At 34.4% G+C, this 19,866-nt stretch overlaps 3 protein-coding genes across 3 annotated transcripts; all 3 read right to left on the bottom strand.

The window, feature by feature from the left end:
• Window positions 1-1,044: 1,044 nt before the first annotated feature.
• LOC145318041 (uncharacterized) lies at window positions 1,045-13,474 on the bottom strand. Its single transcript, XM_080159355.1, has 8 exons — window positions 13,314-13,474; window positions 8,012-8,066; window positions 7,680-7,738; window positions 5,767-5,920; window positions 4,482-4,862; window positions 4,074-4,304; window positions 3,058-3,273; window positions 1,045-1,318 (listed from the first exon to the last, which is right to left on the bottom strand). The coding sequence occupies exons 1-8, from the start codon at window positions 13,472-13,474 to the stop codon at window positions 1,124-1,126; spliced, it is 1,452 nt and encodes a 483-aa protein (XP_080015481.1). The 3' UTR covers window positions 1,045-1,123.
• A 103-nt stretch (window positions 13,475-13,577) lies between these two features.
• mRpL45 (mitochondrial ribosomal protein L45) lies at window positions 13,578-16,690 on the bottom strand. Its single transcript, XM_080159357.1, has 7 exons — window positions 16,530-16,690; window positions 16,342-16,432; window positions 16,061-16,231; window positions 15,886-15,968; window positions 15,443-15,631; window positions 14,669-14,755; window positions 13,578-13,899 (listed from the first exon to the last, which is right to left on the bottom strand). Exons 1-7 carry the CDS (start codon window positions 16,688-16,690, stop codon window positions 13,596-13,598), a joined length of 1,086 nt encoding a protein of 361 aa, XP_080015483.1. The 3' UTR covers window positions 13,578-13,595.
• Window positions 16,690-19,719, bottom strand: dbe (KRR1 small subunit processome component homolog dbe). The gene is made up of 4 exons (XM_080159358.1): window positions 19,633-19,719; window positions 18,630-18,703; window positions 17,980-18,383; window positions 16,690-17,216 (listed from the first exon to the last, which is right to left on the bottom strand). Exons 1-4 carry the CDS (start codon window positions 19,696-19,698, stop codon window positions 16,726-16,728), a joined length of 1,035 nt encoding a protein of 344 aa, XP_080015484.1. The 5' UTR covers window positions 19,699-19,719; the 3' UTR covers window positions 16,690-16,725.
• Window positions 19,720-19,866: the final 147 nt, after the last annotated feature.

Below are 19,866 nucleotides of genomic sequence, written 5' to 3'. Positions count from 1 at the left end.
AAAGGAAAATTTCCCCCTTCTTTCCCACCCCTCTTCAGTAACATTACAAAAACAAAATATACCACCAAACACTTTATACGGTTTCGTGATTTTTTTTGTAGAATTGTTGGTTAGAATAGCTAACCCTGGGCGCTTGCAAATATGTATATATCTTTAAAATGTATAATGTAGTATACCTTTAATGTTGGATCATAAGCAGATATCAATGTTATGAGTTTGTAGTCTTCTAAACATTCAAACTTTTGCACAAGATTGGAATTTACCTACAATAACAATATTAGTAATAATACTTTTAAACAAAAACTACATTAAGTTCCAAACTAGTTGAATTTCTCTTCCTCCCTTTTGCATAATTTTTTATATAATGAACTCATTCAAAAATAAAACCTTCTTGGAGTAATTATTGCAAACTATGTTTGTGGGGAGCCAGTAATAAACCTTGTTAAAAATACTTCGTAATAATCCCTTTAAAATTATTAAAAGAATTCACCTCATCTGTAAATGATTGATACTTTTTGTCTTTCTCTAAATTTTCCAAGATATCTTTTGAATATTGAAGATTTCCTGTGAAATCTTCTAATTTGGATTTCAAGTAAGCCTAAAAATATCATAGAATCATTACTTATGTTTTTAAATGAACTTTAGTAATAAACCTGTCTTTAAAAGAATAGATAATATTTATATTAGGTAAACAATTTCAAAGTTACAAGATCTATAGGTACTGTATTATAAAAATATTTTTAAGTGCCATTTGTGCATTGATTAGTTACGAAATGGTTGCATATATAGCCCGATCCCCCTAATAAATCTAGAAAACGGCAGGAAACTCCAGAAATTAAAGCAACCAAAAGCAGTCAAGAAGCGATCGGACTGACAGTTGTCTCTTTTCGATCTGTTGTTCGATCATCCCATTGTTATAGAGTAACTGCGTTAGTAATAATGTGCGATAGTCAAAAGTTGTAACCTGTATATCAGCCTTATCTTGACTTGACACCATTATGCAACATTTTATATTTTCTTTTGACAACAAGAATGCTGCGCTGATTTATCTGCAATATGCAAAATACATACACAAAATTCAGGTCAATGATAACAAACGATTTTTAATTCGTGATAAATACAATCAATTCTTGATTAAACTGAATGATAGTTTAGGTCTGGATTTATCCTTTCCTAGAATTTTCATTTGTTCTTGCTTAACTTTCTTTTCTTGTTTCTTCTTCTCTTTTTGTTTTTCCTTTTCAATTTTCATTTGATGTTCCAGGATAGCCAGTCTGTCTTCTGCCAATTTCTTTCTTTCATTCTCCAGTGCTAGCTCCTGAATTATCATTTCACATTAAATTCGCTACTAACGGCTGCTCCCCTGGCATATAGGAAAGGCAATGCTATAGCAACTAACTGCATAGTTATACGGCCCATTTAAACTCAATTGTATAGGACAACTGCCTCCTCTGCGAGAACGCATCACAAACAACACGACATGATACTCTTCATAGACTGCCAGGGGTGTATATTCTGCAGATTTGACCCTGCTGAGGGGGTGGGGGGGGGGGGGGCGGGGATAAAAAATAATAAATATTTAGACGGCGAAAAAAATGTAAAAATTAAAAGAACTGAAAGCATTTTTTTCAATTTTTCTCCCCTCTTTGGTGAAAAAAACTAAAAGAATATGTGGATTGTGGAAGGAAGGATAAAATGAGTAAAATAAACAGTTTTTAAAATATTTTTCCATTTTATCCCCTAGCTTCCTTGCTGAAAAAAACTAGGAGGGGAAAAAAAATAAAAAATTTGCAGCAAGGGAAAAAAATCAATCTTGTGCAGAATATACACCCCTGTAGACTGCCCAACAACAAAACTGACCCTACGGTCAGAGACCTATGGACGAAACAATAAAAGCAGTCAGATTATTTAATAAGCAGCCCAAGACCACCACGACAATGGATTAGTAGAACTTTGGGCTTTAAAATAGTCTAAAACCATCTCGGAACATATGAAATTCGGATTCTAAGTGCCATTTGCTTATTGCCATTACGAGATAGTTGCATTACCCCCCCCCCCCCCCCTTATAAGCCTAATGCTAAACAAAAACACTAAGGTGAAATAAATGAAAAAACGTTTTACCTATCATTTTATTCAAGAAATGGTGTATTAACATCACCTTTTTGTTGCAATAAAATGTTGCAATATTGTAGATAAAACCTTGCTTAAATATATTAACGGAACTTGTTATTGAATAGAATCATATTGGTGACTAAAAGTTTGAGTTAATTTCTTATCTTTTGTTAGTTTAACTATAATCGAGTTGCTTGATTGTATAGTAGACCAGAAGCTCAGCTGCTTTATAACAAAGGAAATGCGCTAATGGTACAGTTTTCATACTAGTGATGGCAATCCGTCGAATTTTTTACGAATTAAGTGCTACATATGTCCTAAAAATTAATGTTCTTGGTGTTCTCTATAATTCACTTCCGAGAATCGAACCAGATTTTGAAAATTTTTATACGTAATGATGATAATCTTTGCCTTCAAAAAGCGATAGTTGAAAGAAAAAACTCAAGACACTAATTTTAGCATACCAATTAAGAATCCGGAATCCGCTAACAAAAAACGGATTCCGGATCCGGATTCGGATTCCAAAATTGGCCCAAAAATTGGGCGGATTCCGGATCCCGGATTGCCAACCCTATTTCATACCATGTAAAATTTTCCTTACATACAAAACTTTTTTCCTCAATACACCAAAAATCAAATATTAAAGTGTACATTTTCAGTAATACATCACTTACTTTTATCTTTAATAAGTTTCTATATATAAATTAATGAATGACTTACAAAATAGTATAATGCAAGAGTATTTTTTATCATGAATGAATAAATAGATAGCAAACACCTTGATACAAACCAGAACGCAAAATGGCTAAGTTAGGATATAAGTAAATGTTATGGGCGTTAACAGTAAAAAAATAGACCTGCAAAATTATACTGCATTGCAAACTTATTTAGTAATAACATCATATGACAAGTGTTTTTTTTTATATAGATTAACGATAAAACTACCTTTTCTCTCATAGCCGCTTCCATTTCCTCCATTTTTCTTTTCTCCTCGTCCTCTCTCATTTTTCTCATGGTATCAATCTCCAGCTTCACCTCCTCCTCCATGTTCCTGCGGGCCAGATCAACCTTGGCCAGCACCTCCGCCTCTATCTCACTCTTGCGGACTTGCAGCTGTTGCGAGACCATGGTGGCGATATGCTCCTCTATTTTCTCCTTCACCTTAAATTTATAACAATTATTGAATTCTGAAGTCAAAACGAAATATATACAAATATTAATTTTAATGATTAGTAAGTTTTAGTAGGTAACTAGAGTTGGCTCGATATAATTATCTCCCTATTGGCTAGTTTTCTATATGCATATCTATTTCTCAATAAATCTATTTTCCTCACCCGGCATTACTATCTAAAAGAAAGTAAATATTTAATAATTTAAATGATTTTTAAAAGATTTTTTTAAATTATATTTTTTTCTTTACATTACCATCACCAAAGGGTTAATGATGATGATTACAATTTTAGTTTAATATTTGAACACACAAAATGTCGCCACAATCGAATTCTTTTAAAACATAGTTTTCTTAAATTTATCATATTATAAATTTAAATTTTCTTTTTTATGATTAGAAATTAAATACATCAATATAAGGTAAATAGCAACATGAAATGAAAAAAATGAATTTATTTTTAATAAAGTAAAATAATGGGTCTTATCGTTCTGGGCAATGAGAGTTTATTATGGATTATTGGAGCACTATGAGTTTTAATCATATATTCCTTGGAAAACTTGAGCTCGTTTATAGACATTTATTTCCTATATAGATCTGACATGGATCTTGAAGCAATTAAGCAGGCCGTTTTGTACATGTTAAAAATTGGAAGATTTCATTAAATAAAAGTAATCGCAAATATACTTAGTAAATAAGCGAACTAAATTATTTTTTTAAAGATTCAATCATTTTCCTTCTGTTGAAAACAGGGTAAAACTGTTAATGCTTTTTTAAACCTGTTTGATATTACCTTCTTTTCAACAATTTCACTCTCAATCCTGATTCTTTTCTGTAGCGCAGCAAAGGAGCCCACAGAGCCTCCGTTCTCCTTCGACTTGGATTCTTTCTTCGACAACTCCTCCCTGTCTTGTGACTTTTCCCTCTTTCGACGGTCCTTGCTGCGGTCACGACTCCGCCGACGCTCCCGACTACGGTCACGACTTCTGTGCTTTCTTTTGCGACGGTCATCCCTCTTCTCATCCTATTTTATTATTTGAATAGAAATATATATATATCTTACTAAAGGCTACGCTTCTAGTACAACGAATAGTAAGATCCTTTGGGTACAATAATATATATCAGTACAGAGATTAGCGAAATCATTTGATACAAACAAACAAGTATCCCAATACTTTTATATATGGATTTACTAGTTTACCTTATGCTTATGCTTCTTTTTATCCCGTTTTCTTTCTCTGCTTTCACTCCTGTCTCTTCTCCGACTATTACTACGATCACGTTTACGCGCCTTTTCACGGCTTACAGATTTATCCCGCTTTTTACTGTCTTCATCAGTGTCCATGTGTTCACCTTCCTCTTTCTCCGACCCATTCTGTGACTCGTCTCCGCCTACCTCTTCTGAAGCCTCTTTATCACCATTTTTCACTTCCTCGTTGTCACTCTTGTCTGAAGTCAATTTAGAATCATCTTCAACATTTTTGACCTTCTCTTTGAGAAATGTCAATTTTCTATCAAATAGAAAATCAATGAGTTTCTTATCATGTTTACCCTCATCCTTGTAATGGTTGATAGCATCTCTGATTAATTTATTTATTAACTTATCTTATAACAAACAATATATCAGTTCCAAACTGGAATTTTTTATGGATTATGTTAAAATAGCAAAACTCCTAATTAGGGATGGCAATCCGTCAAATTTTTGGACCGGATTCGGATTCTTACAAGAATCCGTCAAAAAAAATGGCGGATTCCGGATTCTTATTTTTGGCGGATTCCGGATTCTAGCAATATTTTAAAAGGCTTTTTTTTAAAAATTAAAAAAATTAAGTGCTACACATGTCCTAAAAATTAATGTTCATGGTGTTCTCTATAATTCACTTCCGATAATCGAACCAGATTTTAAAAGATTTATATGTAATGATGATAATCTTTGTAGTGATTCGGATTCCGGATTCTTTAAAAAAATGCCGGATTCCTGATTCTAGCAGTATTTTAAAAGAATTTTAAAATTTTTAAAAAAAAATTAAGTGCTACATATGTCCTAAAAATTAATGTTCTTGGTGTTCTCTATAATTCGCTTTCGATAATCGAACCAGATTTTAAAAGATTTTATATGTAATGATGATATTCTTTGCCTTCAAAAAGAGGCAGTTGAAAGAAAAAACTCAAGACGCTAATTTTAGCCTACCTATTAAGAATCCGGAATCCGCTATGAAAAAACGGATTCCGGATCCGGATTGACATCCCTAAATCTTTGCCTTCAAAAAGCGGGAGTTGAAAGAAAAAACTCAAGACGCTAATTTTAGCCTACCAACTAAGAATCCAAATCCGCTATTAAATAAGGGATTCCGGATTCGGATTCCAAAATTGACCAAAAATTGGGCGGATTCCGGATCCAGGATTCGGATTGCCAACCCTACTCCTAATATATGCTCTTATCATTCCTACTAGTAAATAAATAATAAATGAATAAATAAATTCCTAAGCTTTTGATCTGAATCAACATCTTCTGAACGAATATTTTCTGCTTTACAATGCCAACAGGTACGGTTACTAGTGATATACTTGACACCACATGCTCGACACACAGAGGAGCTGGGACAACAGGACAGACCAACAGCTCGGTGACACACAGAACTATAACAAGGTCAGTTGTCAATGTGATTTTTTTTAAATAAGAGAAAAATAATATTATTTGTTTAATAGGTAACAAATTGAAATTAATGCCTCTTTTCAAAATGGCTTAAAGCATAGGAAATTAATACTCTAACTTTAACGACTATCCACGAACAAGAGCAAGTGATTCTAAGCACCTTCCAGCAGTGATTCTGAATGTTTTTTTTAGTGAATATACTAGGGTTGTGTTTAATATCGTTATAACGACTAAAAAAATTAAGCTTCACCGTGGTTACTGGTTATCTCTAGATAAAGCTTTGAAATGTTAAGCATTTATTGACAAAATAGCATCAAATGTTTTGTTGAGTTCAAAAGTTCAAATAAAAGAGGGGGGGGGGTGTTAATGCAACCATCTCGTAATCAATGATTAAATGGCACTTAGAATTCGAAGTTCGATCTGAAATTTTGCATGAATTATCCTTGGTAGGTCTATTTTCCCTAAATCGAACAAAAAGTTGAAAAAGTAACTCCTAACGGCTTGCGGCTTAGCCGTTTTGCCATTTTTTAGCTAACTTAAGGGCAAATTAGTCACGAAACCTATCACCACATAATACTTTTTGTCGCTCAAAAACCTTATCAAACGGTTCTATCCGGTAGCTGAGCCGCCAGTCGTTACTTTTCCAACTTTTTGTTAGATTTAGGGAAAATAGACCTACCAAGAATTACTCATGAAAAATTTCAGATCGAAATTCGAATTCAAAGTGCCATTTAATCATTGATTACGAGATGGTTGCATTAACCACCCCCTTCCCCTCCCCGCCTTATACGCTAAAATATAATCAAATTACGTAATTACACTAATAAAATTGTTTAGAATATTTTATGTTACCATCCCTTTTTCCAAAATAACATCAAAAAAGTTTACTTTTTTTTTGTCGTAGCAGTTTGAACTCAACAAAACATTTACCTAATGATATATAGTCACAAAATGTTTAACATTTCAAAGTTTTATTCATATAAAACCATGGTGAAACTAAACTTTTAAAATCAAGGAGGGGGGGGGGGAGTTCTGACACATTTGCGTAAACGGTGAGGTTATTAGGGATAAAATCATTCTTATATGATGAATTTCCCCCAGATTTAAGATTTTTTGGATAGGCCTCCAGGTTCCGGAGCTCCAGGCCTCTAGGTGGTCTCTACAGGTAAAAATGAATTTTTTTTTTTTTTTTTAAGAGTTAGATGTAAGCTTATGAGACAAAATATGTATGTTTTTTCTTCAAATATGTGAATAACAATCAAAAAGAAGCATTGTTTGCCTGGAGCTCCGGAACCTGGAGGCCTATCCAAAAAATCTAAAATCAGGGGAAAATTCATCATATAAGAATGATTTTATCCCTAATAACCTATCCTCTCAGTCCAAAGATAAAGCCTATACTCACCGTTTACGCAAATGTGTCAGAACTCCCCCCCCCCCGCCCCCCCCCCCCTTAACAATATTAAACATAACCCTAGTATATTTACTAAAAAAACATTTAGAATCACTGCTGGAAGGTGCTTAGAATCACTTGCTCTGGTTCGTGGATAGTCCCCTTTCAATAAATCATAACCAAAACAATTGTTGGGTCGAATATTAATTTTGCGGAGAAATACCACAACACCAAATATTTAGGGAGGTCACTATATAGTATTCACATACAAAGACTTGAGAACAAACTTGTTAATGAAACCACAGCATTAAAAAATAATTTCAATTTCAAGACTAATATCCGGAAACTCTTACTTGCAAACAGCACAAGCCAGCAATGATTCGATTATAACTTCGTAATCAGATGAAATGTCCTAAAAACAAAACAAAATTATGATGAATGTATTGATTTTTACGACTGTCTATGTGTTAGTCTGTCTGTGTCGCTAACCTCTGCACTAATTTATCTTTTACTTGTTCTTTAAAAACCAAATATAATTAAAGTTTAAATGCATTTCATGCAACTATCCATTTAAGCAAATAAAAGTTCTGTAGCGTTTTTCTTTTTTTGAGTTTCTTTGTGTTTGTTTAAAAAAGTGATAACACAGTCTCCTCCCATTAAAAATTTGTAATAAATGCAGATGTACCTCATTTTTCTCCAACTTGTCTTTATCAACATCAGCCTCACAAGTCCAACATGAGCTAAAATATTAATGTGTTAGGCTTGGTAAAATTGAGGAAACTCACCAAGAGCTATAGGAGTAATATCTTGTCCAAAATGAATTGAGTCAATAAATAGAGATAGTTTATTTGATTCCCGAAGCCATTTAAAAAAAAGAAAAAAAACATATTTAATGTGAAAGGTTTTGTCGCCGTTCGTTCACAGTTCTACAGGGTGCGCCACATATAACCGGACTTTTTTTTTAAACGGCAATAGCGTCAAAACTACTTGACCAATAAGAACGTTTGACCCCACTATAAAAAGCTTAGGTAATGACCTTTTAGCACAAAAAAATCATTGGACGAAGATGGGCTCGTACTCCGAGCTGGCCGCGCTTATGTTCAACAAGGCAGATTCGAAATGCGCCAGTGGTATAATCTGGATTCTCGACTAGGGCCCACTAAATCGGACCTCAGCCCATTTGTAGATGAGGTAGAGTTATGCAACTAGCTGGGGATACTGTTAGATACATAAGTAAGACACTAAAAAAGACTAGAGCTCTCTATCTAAAATAGCTTGGCTGTAGTACTCCGGCAAAGTGAAACATGGCAGATTTAGAGATGTCAAAAACGTCAAAAATCGTGTAAAACCGTGAAAATTTCTCGATTCGCGAGGTTAGAGACCCATATGGAACATAAAAACTCATTTTAGACTATGGATTGCGATAAAACCCTAGCTGAATCTTCATGCCTTTTCCAAAATGGTATAGAACGTCATTCTAACTCAACTGTGGCCCAAATGAGAGCCGCCGTGTTGAAGGGCAGCTTGAAAGTTGGGTGAATTTAGATCCTGCTGTTACTCACGTTCCTAAGGAAATGGGGCCTCCCAGCAGTCCGATCTTAATTAAATGATCTAATAGTCATATACCTAGTAGTTAGCTTCCCAGTTTTTGAAATATAATAAAATCTTTAAAATTGACGATTTTATGTTCATTTGTTCACAAATTAGAACAATTCCGGTTATATGTGGCGCACCCTGTATATTGTACAGTATTAGAGCAACTGACATACCAAATTTTAGAGTTCTACTCCTATCTTAAAGTCTTAAAACAAGTAAACGACAATACACCTTTACGGAATTTGCGAAAGCTACCACCCCCTTTCTCATTTCAAAGAAATATCTTTTAATAGATTACCACTTTGATCGTTTGCCCTATCTCTTACCCTCCCCTTCGCTCCCAAAATCACCAGTTTTGTTTATAAAAGTAATTTTATGTTCTCTTGATACACTCCGAACAGATTTCTCTATTACATACAAAATTAATTTTTTTTTATCAAAAGATCTTTAAGTTTGGTACAAAATTGTTGTCATCCTAGTTTCTTAATAAAACGCTGCATACTGATTGGATCATTGTATGAAAGAGTTTTTTATAGAACTAACATACTTCTTAATAGTGTAAGTAGGGTAGTGCGGGGTTATTCCGGTCAATTTTTTGCTTCAACTTAAAAAAAAACATACTTCCCAAAAACTTTTTCCGGTTTTTAAGAGTGCAAATGAAAGATATGGCAATAACGAAGAAGCCTGTCTTGGTCCCGTTAAGATCTCGCAACTAGAAGTCGGTCAAAAATCGGTTTTAAGGGCGGCGGTTGGCCTATACCGGAATAACCCCACCGGTGGGGCTATTTCGGTCAGTTGACTTTGGGGGGGTGGAACACCCCCTTAAAATATTTTTTTTTAACATTTTAAACTATGAGTAGAAAGCTGAGGTCATTAGCTTTCTAACGGTACTAGTCGCATGCAGATCAGACAATTTTTTGACCACATTTTGCCCATTTTAAAAAAGTCGGTAAAATCGCAAAAAAAAACATCGATTTTTTTCATGCAAACTTTTAAAAAAAAATCATACTTTATATTATATGATTAGGTTTTTAAAGCTTTATACATAAATTAGAGGCAATTTCTGATTCGCAGGTCTTGGAATTTCTTGAAAAAAGTGATTTTTTCCCAAAAAATTTTTAATTTTAAAAATCCTGCCAGTTTTGACAGCAGTTTTTGATACATTTTTTCTTGTCTCAAATTGGCTAGGATTGACCTACAAGGGTGGTTAAGGTGTCTAAAGATGCAAAATTACATGCCTGACAATTAACTCGAAATGATATGGGGTCTAACTCTAATATTTCAACACATTTTATGCAACAGGAATTTTGAAAATGCAAAATCTTGAATATGTACTCTAAATCTTGAAGATAGAACCCATATCCTGGGGAGTTTTTGTTAGGACATGCAAAGAGCTTTCTATAGACACCTTAAACACCTCTTAGCTTAATCCTAGCCGATTTGACATAAAAAATCCAAACCGCGCAAAAATCTCGAACACCCTCTTATACGAAAAAGATGCAAGGGTTTCATATGGAATTTTAAATCTTCTAGCAGTCTTTCTAATAGACATACCCCTTCTTACATGAGCCAATGCAGCTGATACATCTTCAGGAAAATATTTAATGCGTTTCTTTGGGTGATATACTCTTCCCATTACTATAAAAATGTGTCTGAAAAAGGGGGGGGGGGGAAATGTGGTGACTCGTCACACGACATACCAGCAATTTTATTTTGGATGCTACTCCCTTAGTTTTAGAGATAATTGGATGAAATCTTTTGGGCTGAGTCACTAATTACCCCAACTAGTGGTATCTTTAAAAAAAAATGGCGGCGGGAAGGCCGCTCCCGCCGTCCGCCGCCATTTTCCGCCGCCACCAAAAAAAAATTTTTTATTGCATTTCTCGCCGAATTAGGCAATTTGGAATCATTTGAGACCATGTTATTTTTTTCAAAAATTTTTCCCCTTACAAGCAACCCTGCGGGGGGACTTAGTCATTTTTTCAAGGTATATCTTAAAATCAGTGGTACTCCTGTGCTTTAAAAGATATTTAAACAAAATATTTTTTTCAAATTCTCGTATATCAAGGTATATCTTAAATTCAGTACTTCTCCTGTGCTTTTGAAGATATTTTTCAAATTATCGTTTATCAAGGTATATCTTAAATACAGTAATTCTCCTGTGATTTTGAAGATATTGAAACAAAATCTTTTTAGGTTGGTAAGTAAAAAATATTTGAATTAAGAAAACGGCGGCGGGACCGGCGGAACCGCCGCTCCCGCTGTCCGCCGCCAATTTCCGCCGCCAACAAAAAAATTTTTTTTTTGCATTTCTCGCCGAATTAGGCAATTTAGAATCACTTGAGACCATGTTATTTTTTTCAAAAATTTTTCCCCCTACAAGCAGCCCTGCGGGGGTACTTAGTCATTTTTTCAAGGTATATCTTAAAATCAGTGGTACTCCTGTGCTTTAAAAGATATTTAAACAAAATATTTTTTTCAAATTCTCGTATATCAAGGTATACCTTAAATTCAGTACTTCTCCTGTGCTTTTGAAGATATTTGAACAAAATCTTTTTTGATGGGTCAGTAATAAATATTTTTTTCCGCCGCCAATTTTTTTTTCCATTTCTCGCCGAATTAGGCAATTTGGAATCATTTGAGACCATGTTATTTTTTTCAAAAATTTTTCCCCCTACAAGTCATTTTTTTTCAAATTCTTTATCATATTATACATATCTTAAATTCTAAATCGCCTAATTCGGCGAGAAATACAATAAAAAAAATTTGGGTGGCGGCGGAAAACGGCGGGAGCAGCGGTCCCGCCGCCGTTTTCCGCAGCCGTACCTCTGCCATTTGTTACTAACCTACCTAAAAATATTTTTTTTAAATATCTTTTAAAGCACAGGAGTACCACTGATTTTAAGATTACCGCAGGGTTGCTTGTAAGGAGAAAATTTTTTTGAAAAAAATAACATGGTCCCAAATGATTTTAAATTGCCTAATTCGGCGAGAAATGCAATAAAAAATTTTTTTTTGGTAGCGGCGGAAAACGGCGGTGGCGGCGGAAAACGGCGGGAGCGGCGGTCCCGCCGCCATTTTCCGCGGTGGTACCTCTGCCATTTTTTATGTAAATATTTTTTACTGACCTATCTAAAAAGATTTTGTTTCAATATCTTTAAAAGCACAGAAGTAGCACTGTATTTAAGATATACCTTGAAAAAAATGACGAAGTCCCCCCGCAGGGTTGCTTGTAGGGGGAAAATTTTTTGAAAAAAATAACATGGTCCCAAATGATTTCAAATTGCCTAATTCGGCGAGAAATGCATTAAAAAAAATTTTTTGGTGGCGGCGGAAAACGGCGGTGGCGGAGGAAAACGGCGGCGGACGGCGGGAGCGGCGGTCCCGCCGCCGTTTTCTTAATTCAAATATTTTAAACTTACCAACCTAAAAAGATTTTGTTTCAATATCTTCAAAATCACAGGAGAATTACTGTATTTAAGATATACCTTGATAAACGATAATAACATGGTCTCAAATGATTCCAAATTGCCTAATTCGGCGAGAAATGCAATAAAAAAAAATTTTTTGGTGGCGGCGGAAAATGGCGGCGGACGGCGGGAGCGGCGGTCCCGCCGCCGTTTTTTTTTAAAGATACCACTAGTTGGGGTAATTAGTGACCCAGCCCAAAAGATTTCATCCAATTATCTCTAAAACTAAGGGAGTAGCATCCAAAATAAAATTGCTGGTATGTCGTGTGACGAGTCACCACATTTCCCCCCCCCCCTTTTTAATGTCTTTACAAATTGAAAAGCTTAGGCAACAAAACATGACATAATACAAGCAGTAAAATGACTAGTAATGTACATCACACAACAGGCAAGGCAATGATTAAAGCTTAGGTCATGCATTTAGGTTGTTTATGCTTCCAGATCACCTAAATAAAACATTAGGTTATTATAAATTTATAAATACAGTAATAAAAAAAAGTAAAAAAAGTGACCGGAATAGACCCTTTTTTTGAGACGAAAAAAAAATTATGAAAAAATCAAGTTAGAACAACGCCTCCAATTGCAAACGATAAATGAATGCCATATCTTTCATTTTACAAAAACCCGGGGGTCGATAGGACTTACCATTTTTTCACAATTTTAGATTGAACATGGCCTATTTTGAAATTTTTTTTTTGCAAATTTTTTGCAACTTTTTGAGGGCAAAAAAATCATAGAAGGAGTGATCTGACAAAAATTTGCTGAAGTAAGAAATGAAAGTATAGGCAATAAACTACAACTTTGCTTTTCTGAAGATCTCTCGCAAACGTTTAGAACACCGTTAAAAAACGGTTTTAAAAAAGTTGGTCGAGTGACCGGAATTAGACCCCCCTACCGCATTAACCCCGCACTACCCTATACCTGTTAGATTTAATATGTTTATGTGCACAATGCTTGCAAGCAGTGGACTGACAACATGGTGTTGAAACACAGTTTTCAATTAGTCCATGGCACAGTCCGCACTGATGTTCCTGTAGCCAGCCAACACTTACAACATTCTCTCCACTCTTTACCGCGACCATTTTCAATACTGACACATAGAAAAAATTTGTACAATTTCATTAATAAAAAAAATAAACATACAATGTTACAAAATACTTGGGTCAATTTTACATTTTGATAATATCTGAAAGTAAAAACTGTTTAACTTCTGCCAAGAACTTTTCCAAATCTATCATAAAGTGTAACTTTCTGATCATCTTCCTTCTCGTTCATTTTATTATCAACTTCAGTTCCTTCTTCTCCGTCTTCTTGGTCTTCATTGTCCGCGTCAGATACTACACGATAAGTTAATATTCCATAGTTGTCGTTTTTGGGCTTCCATTCAGGTATAATCTTTCCATGTATCCTCCAGCTTCCATACAAATTTGAAAGATGTTTCTCAAACACACAATATTCTAGAACATCCTTCACTACATTTTCATTTCCATGGATAAGTCTGCCAAACCTATATTTACAAAATATTGACGTAATGTTGCCAAAATAAATTATTTAGTTATTAGGTAATAATGCTAGTACTTTTTAAAAATATCTTAACAAGGCAAAATATTGAAATTATAAATAACTTTAAAAAAAAATTATCTATTAGAGTGGGTCCTGTTATCATAAGTTGTGTAAGTCATATATATGTATGATAAGCCCAATTCAAGTTTCAAAAGTGATTTGGTTCTTATGGCTGCCGGCGCGTGGGGGTATAAAAAGTGCCCACCACCATTATAAAACCAAAAATTTAAATTCCTTCAAACACAGGCGTTTTGCATATCAAAATGACCGCATTGAAATGCTGATTACGAATCTGAAAACCGTTTTGAAAAATATTGCTCCTAGTTCGAATAAGATCTCATTAAGTACCTAAAAACAGCTGATTTAGTAAAAATTGTTCATTTTGGTAGGTTATTTGAAAATCATTTCAGACTGAATCAATATTTTTCAAAACGGTTTTCAGATCTGTAATCAGCATTTCAATGCGGTCATTTTGATTTGCAACATGCCTGTGTTTGAAGGAATTTCAATTTTTGGTTTTATAAGGAGGAGGGTACATTTTATACCCCCCGCGCGCCCGTCGTTTTTGGATTTAAAAGCCTCTTTCAAGTTTCACAGGGTTTTGATATTGGCCCAGTAACCCTTGCCAATGTTTACTAATGTAAAATTCCAAAATCGACCCACCCTATTATCTATTCAATTTCATGAGATTGTTTTAAAGAAAAACTGGTAACCTGTCATAGATGGCAAGTGTCTGTTGAGAATGAAACCTGACTGTTAATTGTCCAAACATATTGCTCTTTGAAACAATATCAGCATGTCTAAAGGAAATAAATATTTAAAATATTTATTAAAACAGTGCTGAAATAGTTTTATTAAGTACTTTTTATTAGTCAATCCGTTTTTCCTAATAAAGATTTTAATCAATACTCACCTAGGTATTAGGGTTGGGCCGGATATCCGGTGTGGCCGGATATCCGGCCATTTTCAATATCCGGCCGGATACCGGATATTGAAACTATCCGGCCGGATATCCGGCTCTATAATTTTTTATACTTTACACCAAAAATCTCTGCTTTTAAAAATCTTAAATGGCTATAATTTTCTTATTATTGACGCTAGAAGAACATTTTTTTCTGAATAAGTTTAACTTTATGTAAATTTGTATAAGATTTTTGAAGAATTTTTTTTTTACTACTTTAATATCTGGTAATTTGGCCGGTTATCCGGCCGGATATCCGGTAATTTGACCGGATAACCGGATATTTGCCGGATATCCGGCGTTGGCCGGATATCCGGTCGGTTACCGGATATCCGGCATTTGAAATCAGCCGGATATCCGGTATCCGGCCAAAAAAGTATCCGGCCCAACCCTACTAGGTATAAGAGTGTCTTAGATTAGGAGATAAAAATAAAAAAAAATATATGGGTTTTGAGGTTAAATGCATACGATGGACCATACAAAAACCATTTTAAAATCAATTGATTGATTGATACTATTTTCTCACCTAGCATGGACAACTCTTGGAGGCTCGATGGCTTTGATATATTTCCAGCGAATTGTTTTCCGTTTTGTCATGTACATCATTTCTGGAAAACATTTCTCAGTGACCAATTTGTGCAGTTCGTCCTCATTATTATTTGCAAGCGCCTCGTGAGCTTTAATGTAAATTTCCTCTGCTTCATCCACCCAGTCCCTGTAATGAAATATCCAATAATATATAAGTTATATAACTGTCCATCCGATTGGGTTCTCTGTTATATGTGAGCTTCACATAGGTCCTATAATGGCTTTAAGCTATTTTTGGGGCATCCCTCTCCCTTAGAATTATTGACCCTAGAAAACGCAATCTGATTCGTATCAATCCAGCAATATCAAGATTAAATTATAATAATATCTCAATATGCAAACGCCCGTATCCTTGTAGAAAGCTAAAAATTTAACAATTACTTGGGATCAAACTCATCTTCATATTTTCTTATTTTTCTGATGCTCATCATTGTTTTACCCTTTCCTTTTACTTTGTCTGTCACCTGAAATAATATTTCGCTGAATTTTTAGTAAAATTAAATAATTGTAGAGAGAACATAAAAAAAGAAAGCCTGATAAAAATACATGTTTTCACCTGTTTAGTTCCAGTTAAAGATATTAAGCTAGCCTTTCCATCCCCCTCCACAGGGACATATTGATCCATTATGACCCCAGTACTAGAAATATAGGTGGGTTTCTCCATATAGGATTTCATTGGCGATATACCGATCTTTTTCATTCTTTCCTTCATTTCTTCAGGCGTAATCTAAAATAATAGACTCAAGGTTTTTTTTGTATTAAATCAAATTATTTTTTTATTTGATCTTTACTTTAATATATTTCTTAATAGGAAATATGAAGACACGTTATCATTACCTCATTTCTATAGTTTTTCCTGTCAAATTCAAAATCTTGCAATTCAATTTTTAGTGTTTTATTAGCTCTTGCTTTTCGAAATAATTCATCCCTAAAAAAATAAAGGTTAATCTATGGCAAACCTAGAATTAGATAACATCAGAGATTTTAATGTATCATATTCGTAATATTTTTTTTATTATTATTACCTGTGACGGTTTGATCTTCTATTTCTCGGATGGTGACCTATTGTTTGTGTTGCGGCCGTACGGTAGATTATGCCAGATAAATGGTTAACATTTTGCAAAATTACGGACTTATTCACCAAATTTCCATTAGCAGCTAACCTTCCAAAAATATTTATCATCATTTGTCTGAAAATAATAAAATAAAGATAAAAAAAAATTAATGTTTTACTTTTTTCTTAAGGGCATTTTTGACTTTCTTTTTAAATTCCGTAACATCTACATCTTTAGAGGTGGAGGAATTATCAGCAGGAACATATGGTTTCTCCTTAGGTGGCTTAAAACTCTTCGATCTTTTCTCTTTCTGGTTGATCTTTGTTTCTTCATCCTTCTGCTTTCTTTCAGCAGCTTTTCTAACACGCTTCTCCCTATCGTTGAGAAAATATTCACCACTTTCAAGTTGTTTGTCAATCTTGGACAATGACTGAGCCGGGGGAAAGGGTGTGTAAGGTGCCTTTTTATTTTTCTTCATAGGTTGCTTGCGTTTAGACAAAACCTTGTGCTGGAATTTAGGAAGAAATCTTTCCCAATTTTCATTCCGTAGTTTCGGGTCTTTTAGCAGTTCCCTCTTGATCATAAGCGTTTTGATGTTGTAAATTGGATGAATGTTATTCATAGTGTCAATAACAATTTTTCGCACTTGTTTCAATCCTAAAAGTATCGAGCTTTAAAGCACTCAGTGTAAAGGAATCTTACTAAATTTTGAAGGTATGGTTGGCTTAATTTATTAATTCATTCACCTCATTGATAGGCGTCCAAGGGGGGGGGGGTAATGGGGCGATTACCCCCCCCCCCCTCCCAAACGAATTTGGGGGTGCCGTAGGCACCCCCAAAAATTTTTTCATTTTACCCCCCCCATTTAAATTTTACCCCTACCCTGGAGGTGCCGTAGGCACCCCCAACCATTTAGGAGGGGGTATTTACCCCCCCAAACAATTTTGGGGGGGTAAATATCCCCCCCAAAATAGAAAATCTCTAACAAAAAAAATTTTTAATACTAAATTTTTGATAAAAGTTAACTTACCCCCCCAAAAATTTTACCCCGGGGGTAAATTTTGGGGGGGGGGTAAACAAATTTTACCCCCCCTTAAAAAAATTTTACCCCCCCCAAAATAAAAAGCTTGGACGCCCCTGATTCACCTAATATACTTTTAAATATCCTATTATATAAAGTAGTAAGCTTTTTTGTCTGTAGCGAAGGATCTCGCTAACCGCTGAACCGATATGGTTCTCCTTTAGAGTGAAGTTATTTTTTGCACTTTCGTGTCCTTTCTAATATCCCTAGATACTAGGGACGCAGCCGCTAGTATATTCATAATCTCTAATTGTATGGAACAGGGCTAAATAGCACTGATGGGTTAATACTGAAATCATTAAATAAGAAACAATTTAATAATAAAAAGGATGATAAAACTCGACTTTCCTTGGTATGGTCCAATTGCAGCAACAGTACCACCTTGAACCAGTACATAACATTGAGTAAGAAGCTCAATGCTTTTCAATGTCGAGCCGTTTGGGCCTATTAACCTCTGCCTTCTTTTCACAAACCTTTCTTTATTCTCCAAAATATTTCCAATTTTAATAATATCACTTCCTTTATCGTCCTCCAGTACTTCTAAAGCTTTGTTGTACGGTACACTTCTCGCCAATAGCTTTATCATATCTCTTGCCTTGATAATAATATAAGGATCCCAACATTTTCGAGTTGTCATTACCGACATTGATCCTTCTACAAGATCTAGTTCACACTTTAAATTATATTCTTTTAATTTGGCTTCAACAAGATTCCAGCATTCTTTTAGGTATTTTTCTCTGTACCTAAACATAAGAAATTAAAATATGATAAATTATCTTACATTACTTGAAAGGTGAAATTCCTCACTAATTAGATATGTCACAATTACTTTTTTAAAATCAAACGACTTCTCCATATGTATTTCTGCCAATAAGAATTTTAAAGAAATTTCTTTAAAAAATCTTAGTTCTTTTGTGTCTAATTTCATCATATAAAACATTTTTATTAGAAATATAATAAAACGTCGATCGATAATGTGTAAAGCTTACTTAGGGAAGAGTGAGGCGAATTTACTTTCTTCTACCATACCAGTCGGATTGTGCTCAGGTTTAAATTCAGGAATCTAAATTAAAACAAGCGTAGTTTTCATGACAATTTTGTGATTTAAAAATTTTCTGTCCTTTCGTGTACAGGGTGTCACTAAAAAAATCTGCGGTTTCTGTATTTGGGGAAAAAACAGGAGTATAAAATTGCAGATTTAGATTATTAATTTTGATTACTTTTGTAGAACTTAAACAATCATACGTAATCTAAAGAAAGTTTGGTAATTATTTTCCAAATATTGGATATTAAAAATCTGATGAGAAATAGCTAATATACGCAAACTTTATTACAGCAGGCCCAAACATTACATCATTTTGTCAGATAAGACATCTATATACTGCTTCAAAAGACTGGAGATTATTGTCTTCAACCTCCGGAACCTGGAGGCCTATCCAAAAAATCTTAAATCTGGGGGAAATTCATTATGTATGAATGATTTTATCCCTAATAACCTATCCTCTCAATCCAAAGATAAAGCCTATACACCAGGTTTACGCAAATGTGTCAGAACTCCCCCCCCCCCCTTGCTAAGCTAAAATTAGCGTCTTGAGTTTTTTCTCTCAACTCCGCCTTTTTGAAGGCAAAGATTATCATCATTATATATAATTGGTATCTTTTAAAATCTGGTTCGATTATCGGAAGTGGATTATAAAGAACACCACACATTAATTTTTAGGACACATGTAGCACTTAAATTTTTAATTTAAAAAAAAGCCTTATAAAATATTGTTAGAATCCGTAATCCGAAACCGCCACAATTAATTAAGAATCCGGAATCTGCGGGAGTCCGCCTTTTTTTTGGACGGATTCTTGTAAGAATCCGAATCCGGTCCAAAAATTTGACGGATTGCCATCCCTACCTTAAATATTAATCAAGCAAACCTTACAGTTAACATTCATCTATTAGCACGCAGTACAGGCGTCAGAAATAAATATGATGCTACTTACTTTTATCGACCAAGCATTATCCACTGGTCCTTCTGGTAGACCTTCCATTTCCTGTTCATCTGCCATTTTTGTTAACGAATTATAAATGCTGAAATTTTTCATAAATGTTGATACTTTTTAAAATTGAATAGGTATACATTATACAAGCGTAATGTGGTAAAATACCATGTTCGTCATCAGACCAGACACTTTCTTTAGTCGTCAATTCAGATCCTTTCAAATAAATACTACAAG

Source organism: Acartia tonsa, chromosome 4 (genome assembly GCF_053477335.1).
Source record: "Acartia tonsa isolate MP-2025a chromosome 4, ASM5347733v1, whole genome shotgun sequence".
In the NCBI taxonomy this organism is placed as follows: Eukaryota; Metazoa; Arthropoda; class Copepoda; order Calanoida; family Acartiidae; genus Acartia; species Acartia tonsa.
This window is presented reverse-complemented; position numbering and strand designations above follow the sequence as displayed.

What these genes read in the sequence shown, in the direction of transcription:
- mRpL45 (XM_080159357.1), bottom strand. Translation starts at nt 16,690, where the DNA reads ATGATGATAAATATTTTTGGAAGGTTAGCTGCTAATGGAAATTTGGTG. An exon ending in GGAAAAACTATAGAAATGAG is followed by an intron (nt 16,232 to 16,341) that starts GTAATGATAACG and finishes CTATTATTTTAG; the next exon opens with ATTACGCCTGAAGAAATGAA. An exon ending in GAAGATGAGTTTGATCCCAA is followed by an intron (nt 15,632 to 15,885) that starts GTAATTGTTAAA and finishes ATTTCATTACAG; the next exon opens with GGACTGGGTGGATGAAGCAG.
- dbe (XM_080159358.1), bottom strand. Translation starts at nt 19,698, where the DNA reads ATGGCAGATGAACAGGAAATGGAAGGTCTACCAGAAGGACCAGTGGAT. An exon ending in ATAATGCTTGGTCGATAAAA is followed by an intron (nt 18,704 to 19,632) that starts GTAAGTAGCATC and finishes GTTTTAATTTAG; the next exon opens with ATTCCTGAATTTAAACCTGA. An exon ending in TTCGCCTCACTCTTCCCTAA is followed by an intron (nt 18,384 to 18,629) that starts GTAAGCTTTACA and finishes TCTTATGTTTAG; the next exon opens with GTACAGAGAAAAATACCTAA.
- LOC145318041 (XM_080159355.1), bottom strand. Translation starts at nt 13,474, where the DNA reads ATGGTCGCGGTAAAGAGTGGAGAGAATGTTGTAAGTGTTGGCTGGCTA. An exon ending in CTGGCTTGTGCTGTTTGCAA is followed by an intron (nt 5,921 to 7,679) that starts GTAAGAGTTTCC and finishes ACCTTGTTATAG; the next exon opens with TTCTGTGTGTCACCGAGCTG. An exon ending in AAAAGAAGCATAAGCATAAG is followed by an intron (nt 4,305 to 4,481) that starts GTAAACTAGTAA and finishes ATAATAAAATAG; the next exon opens with GATGAGAAGAGGGATGACCG.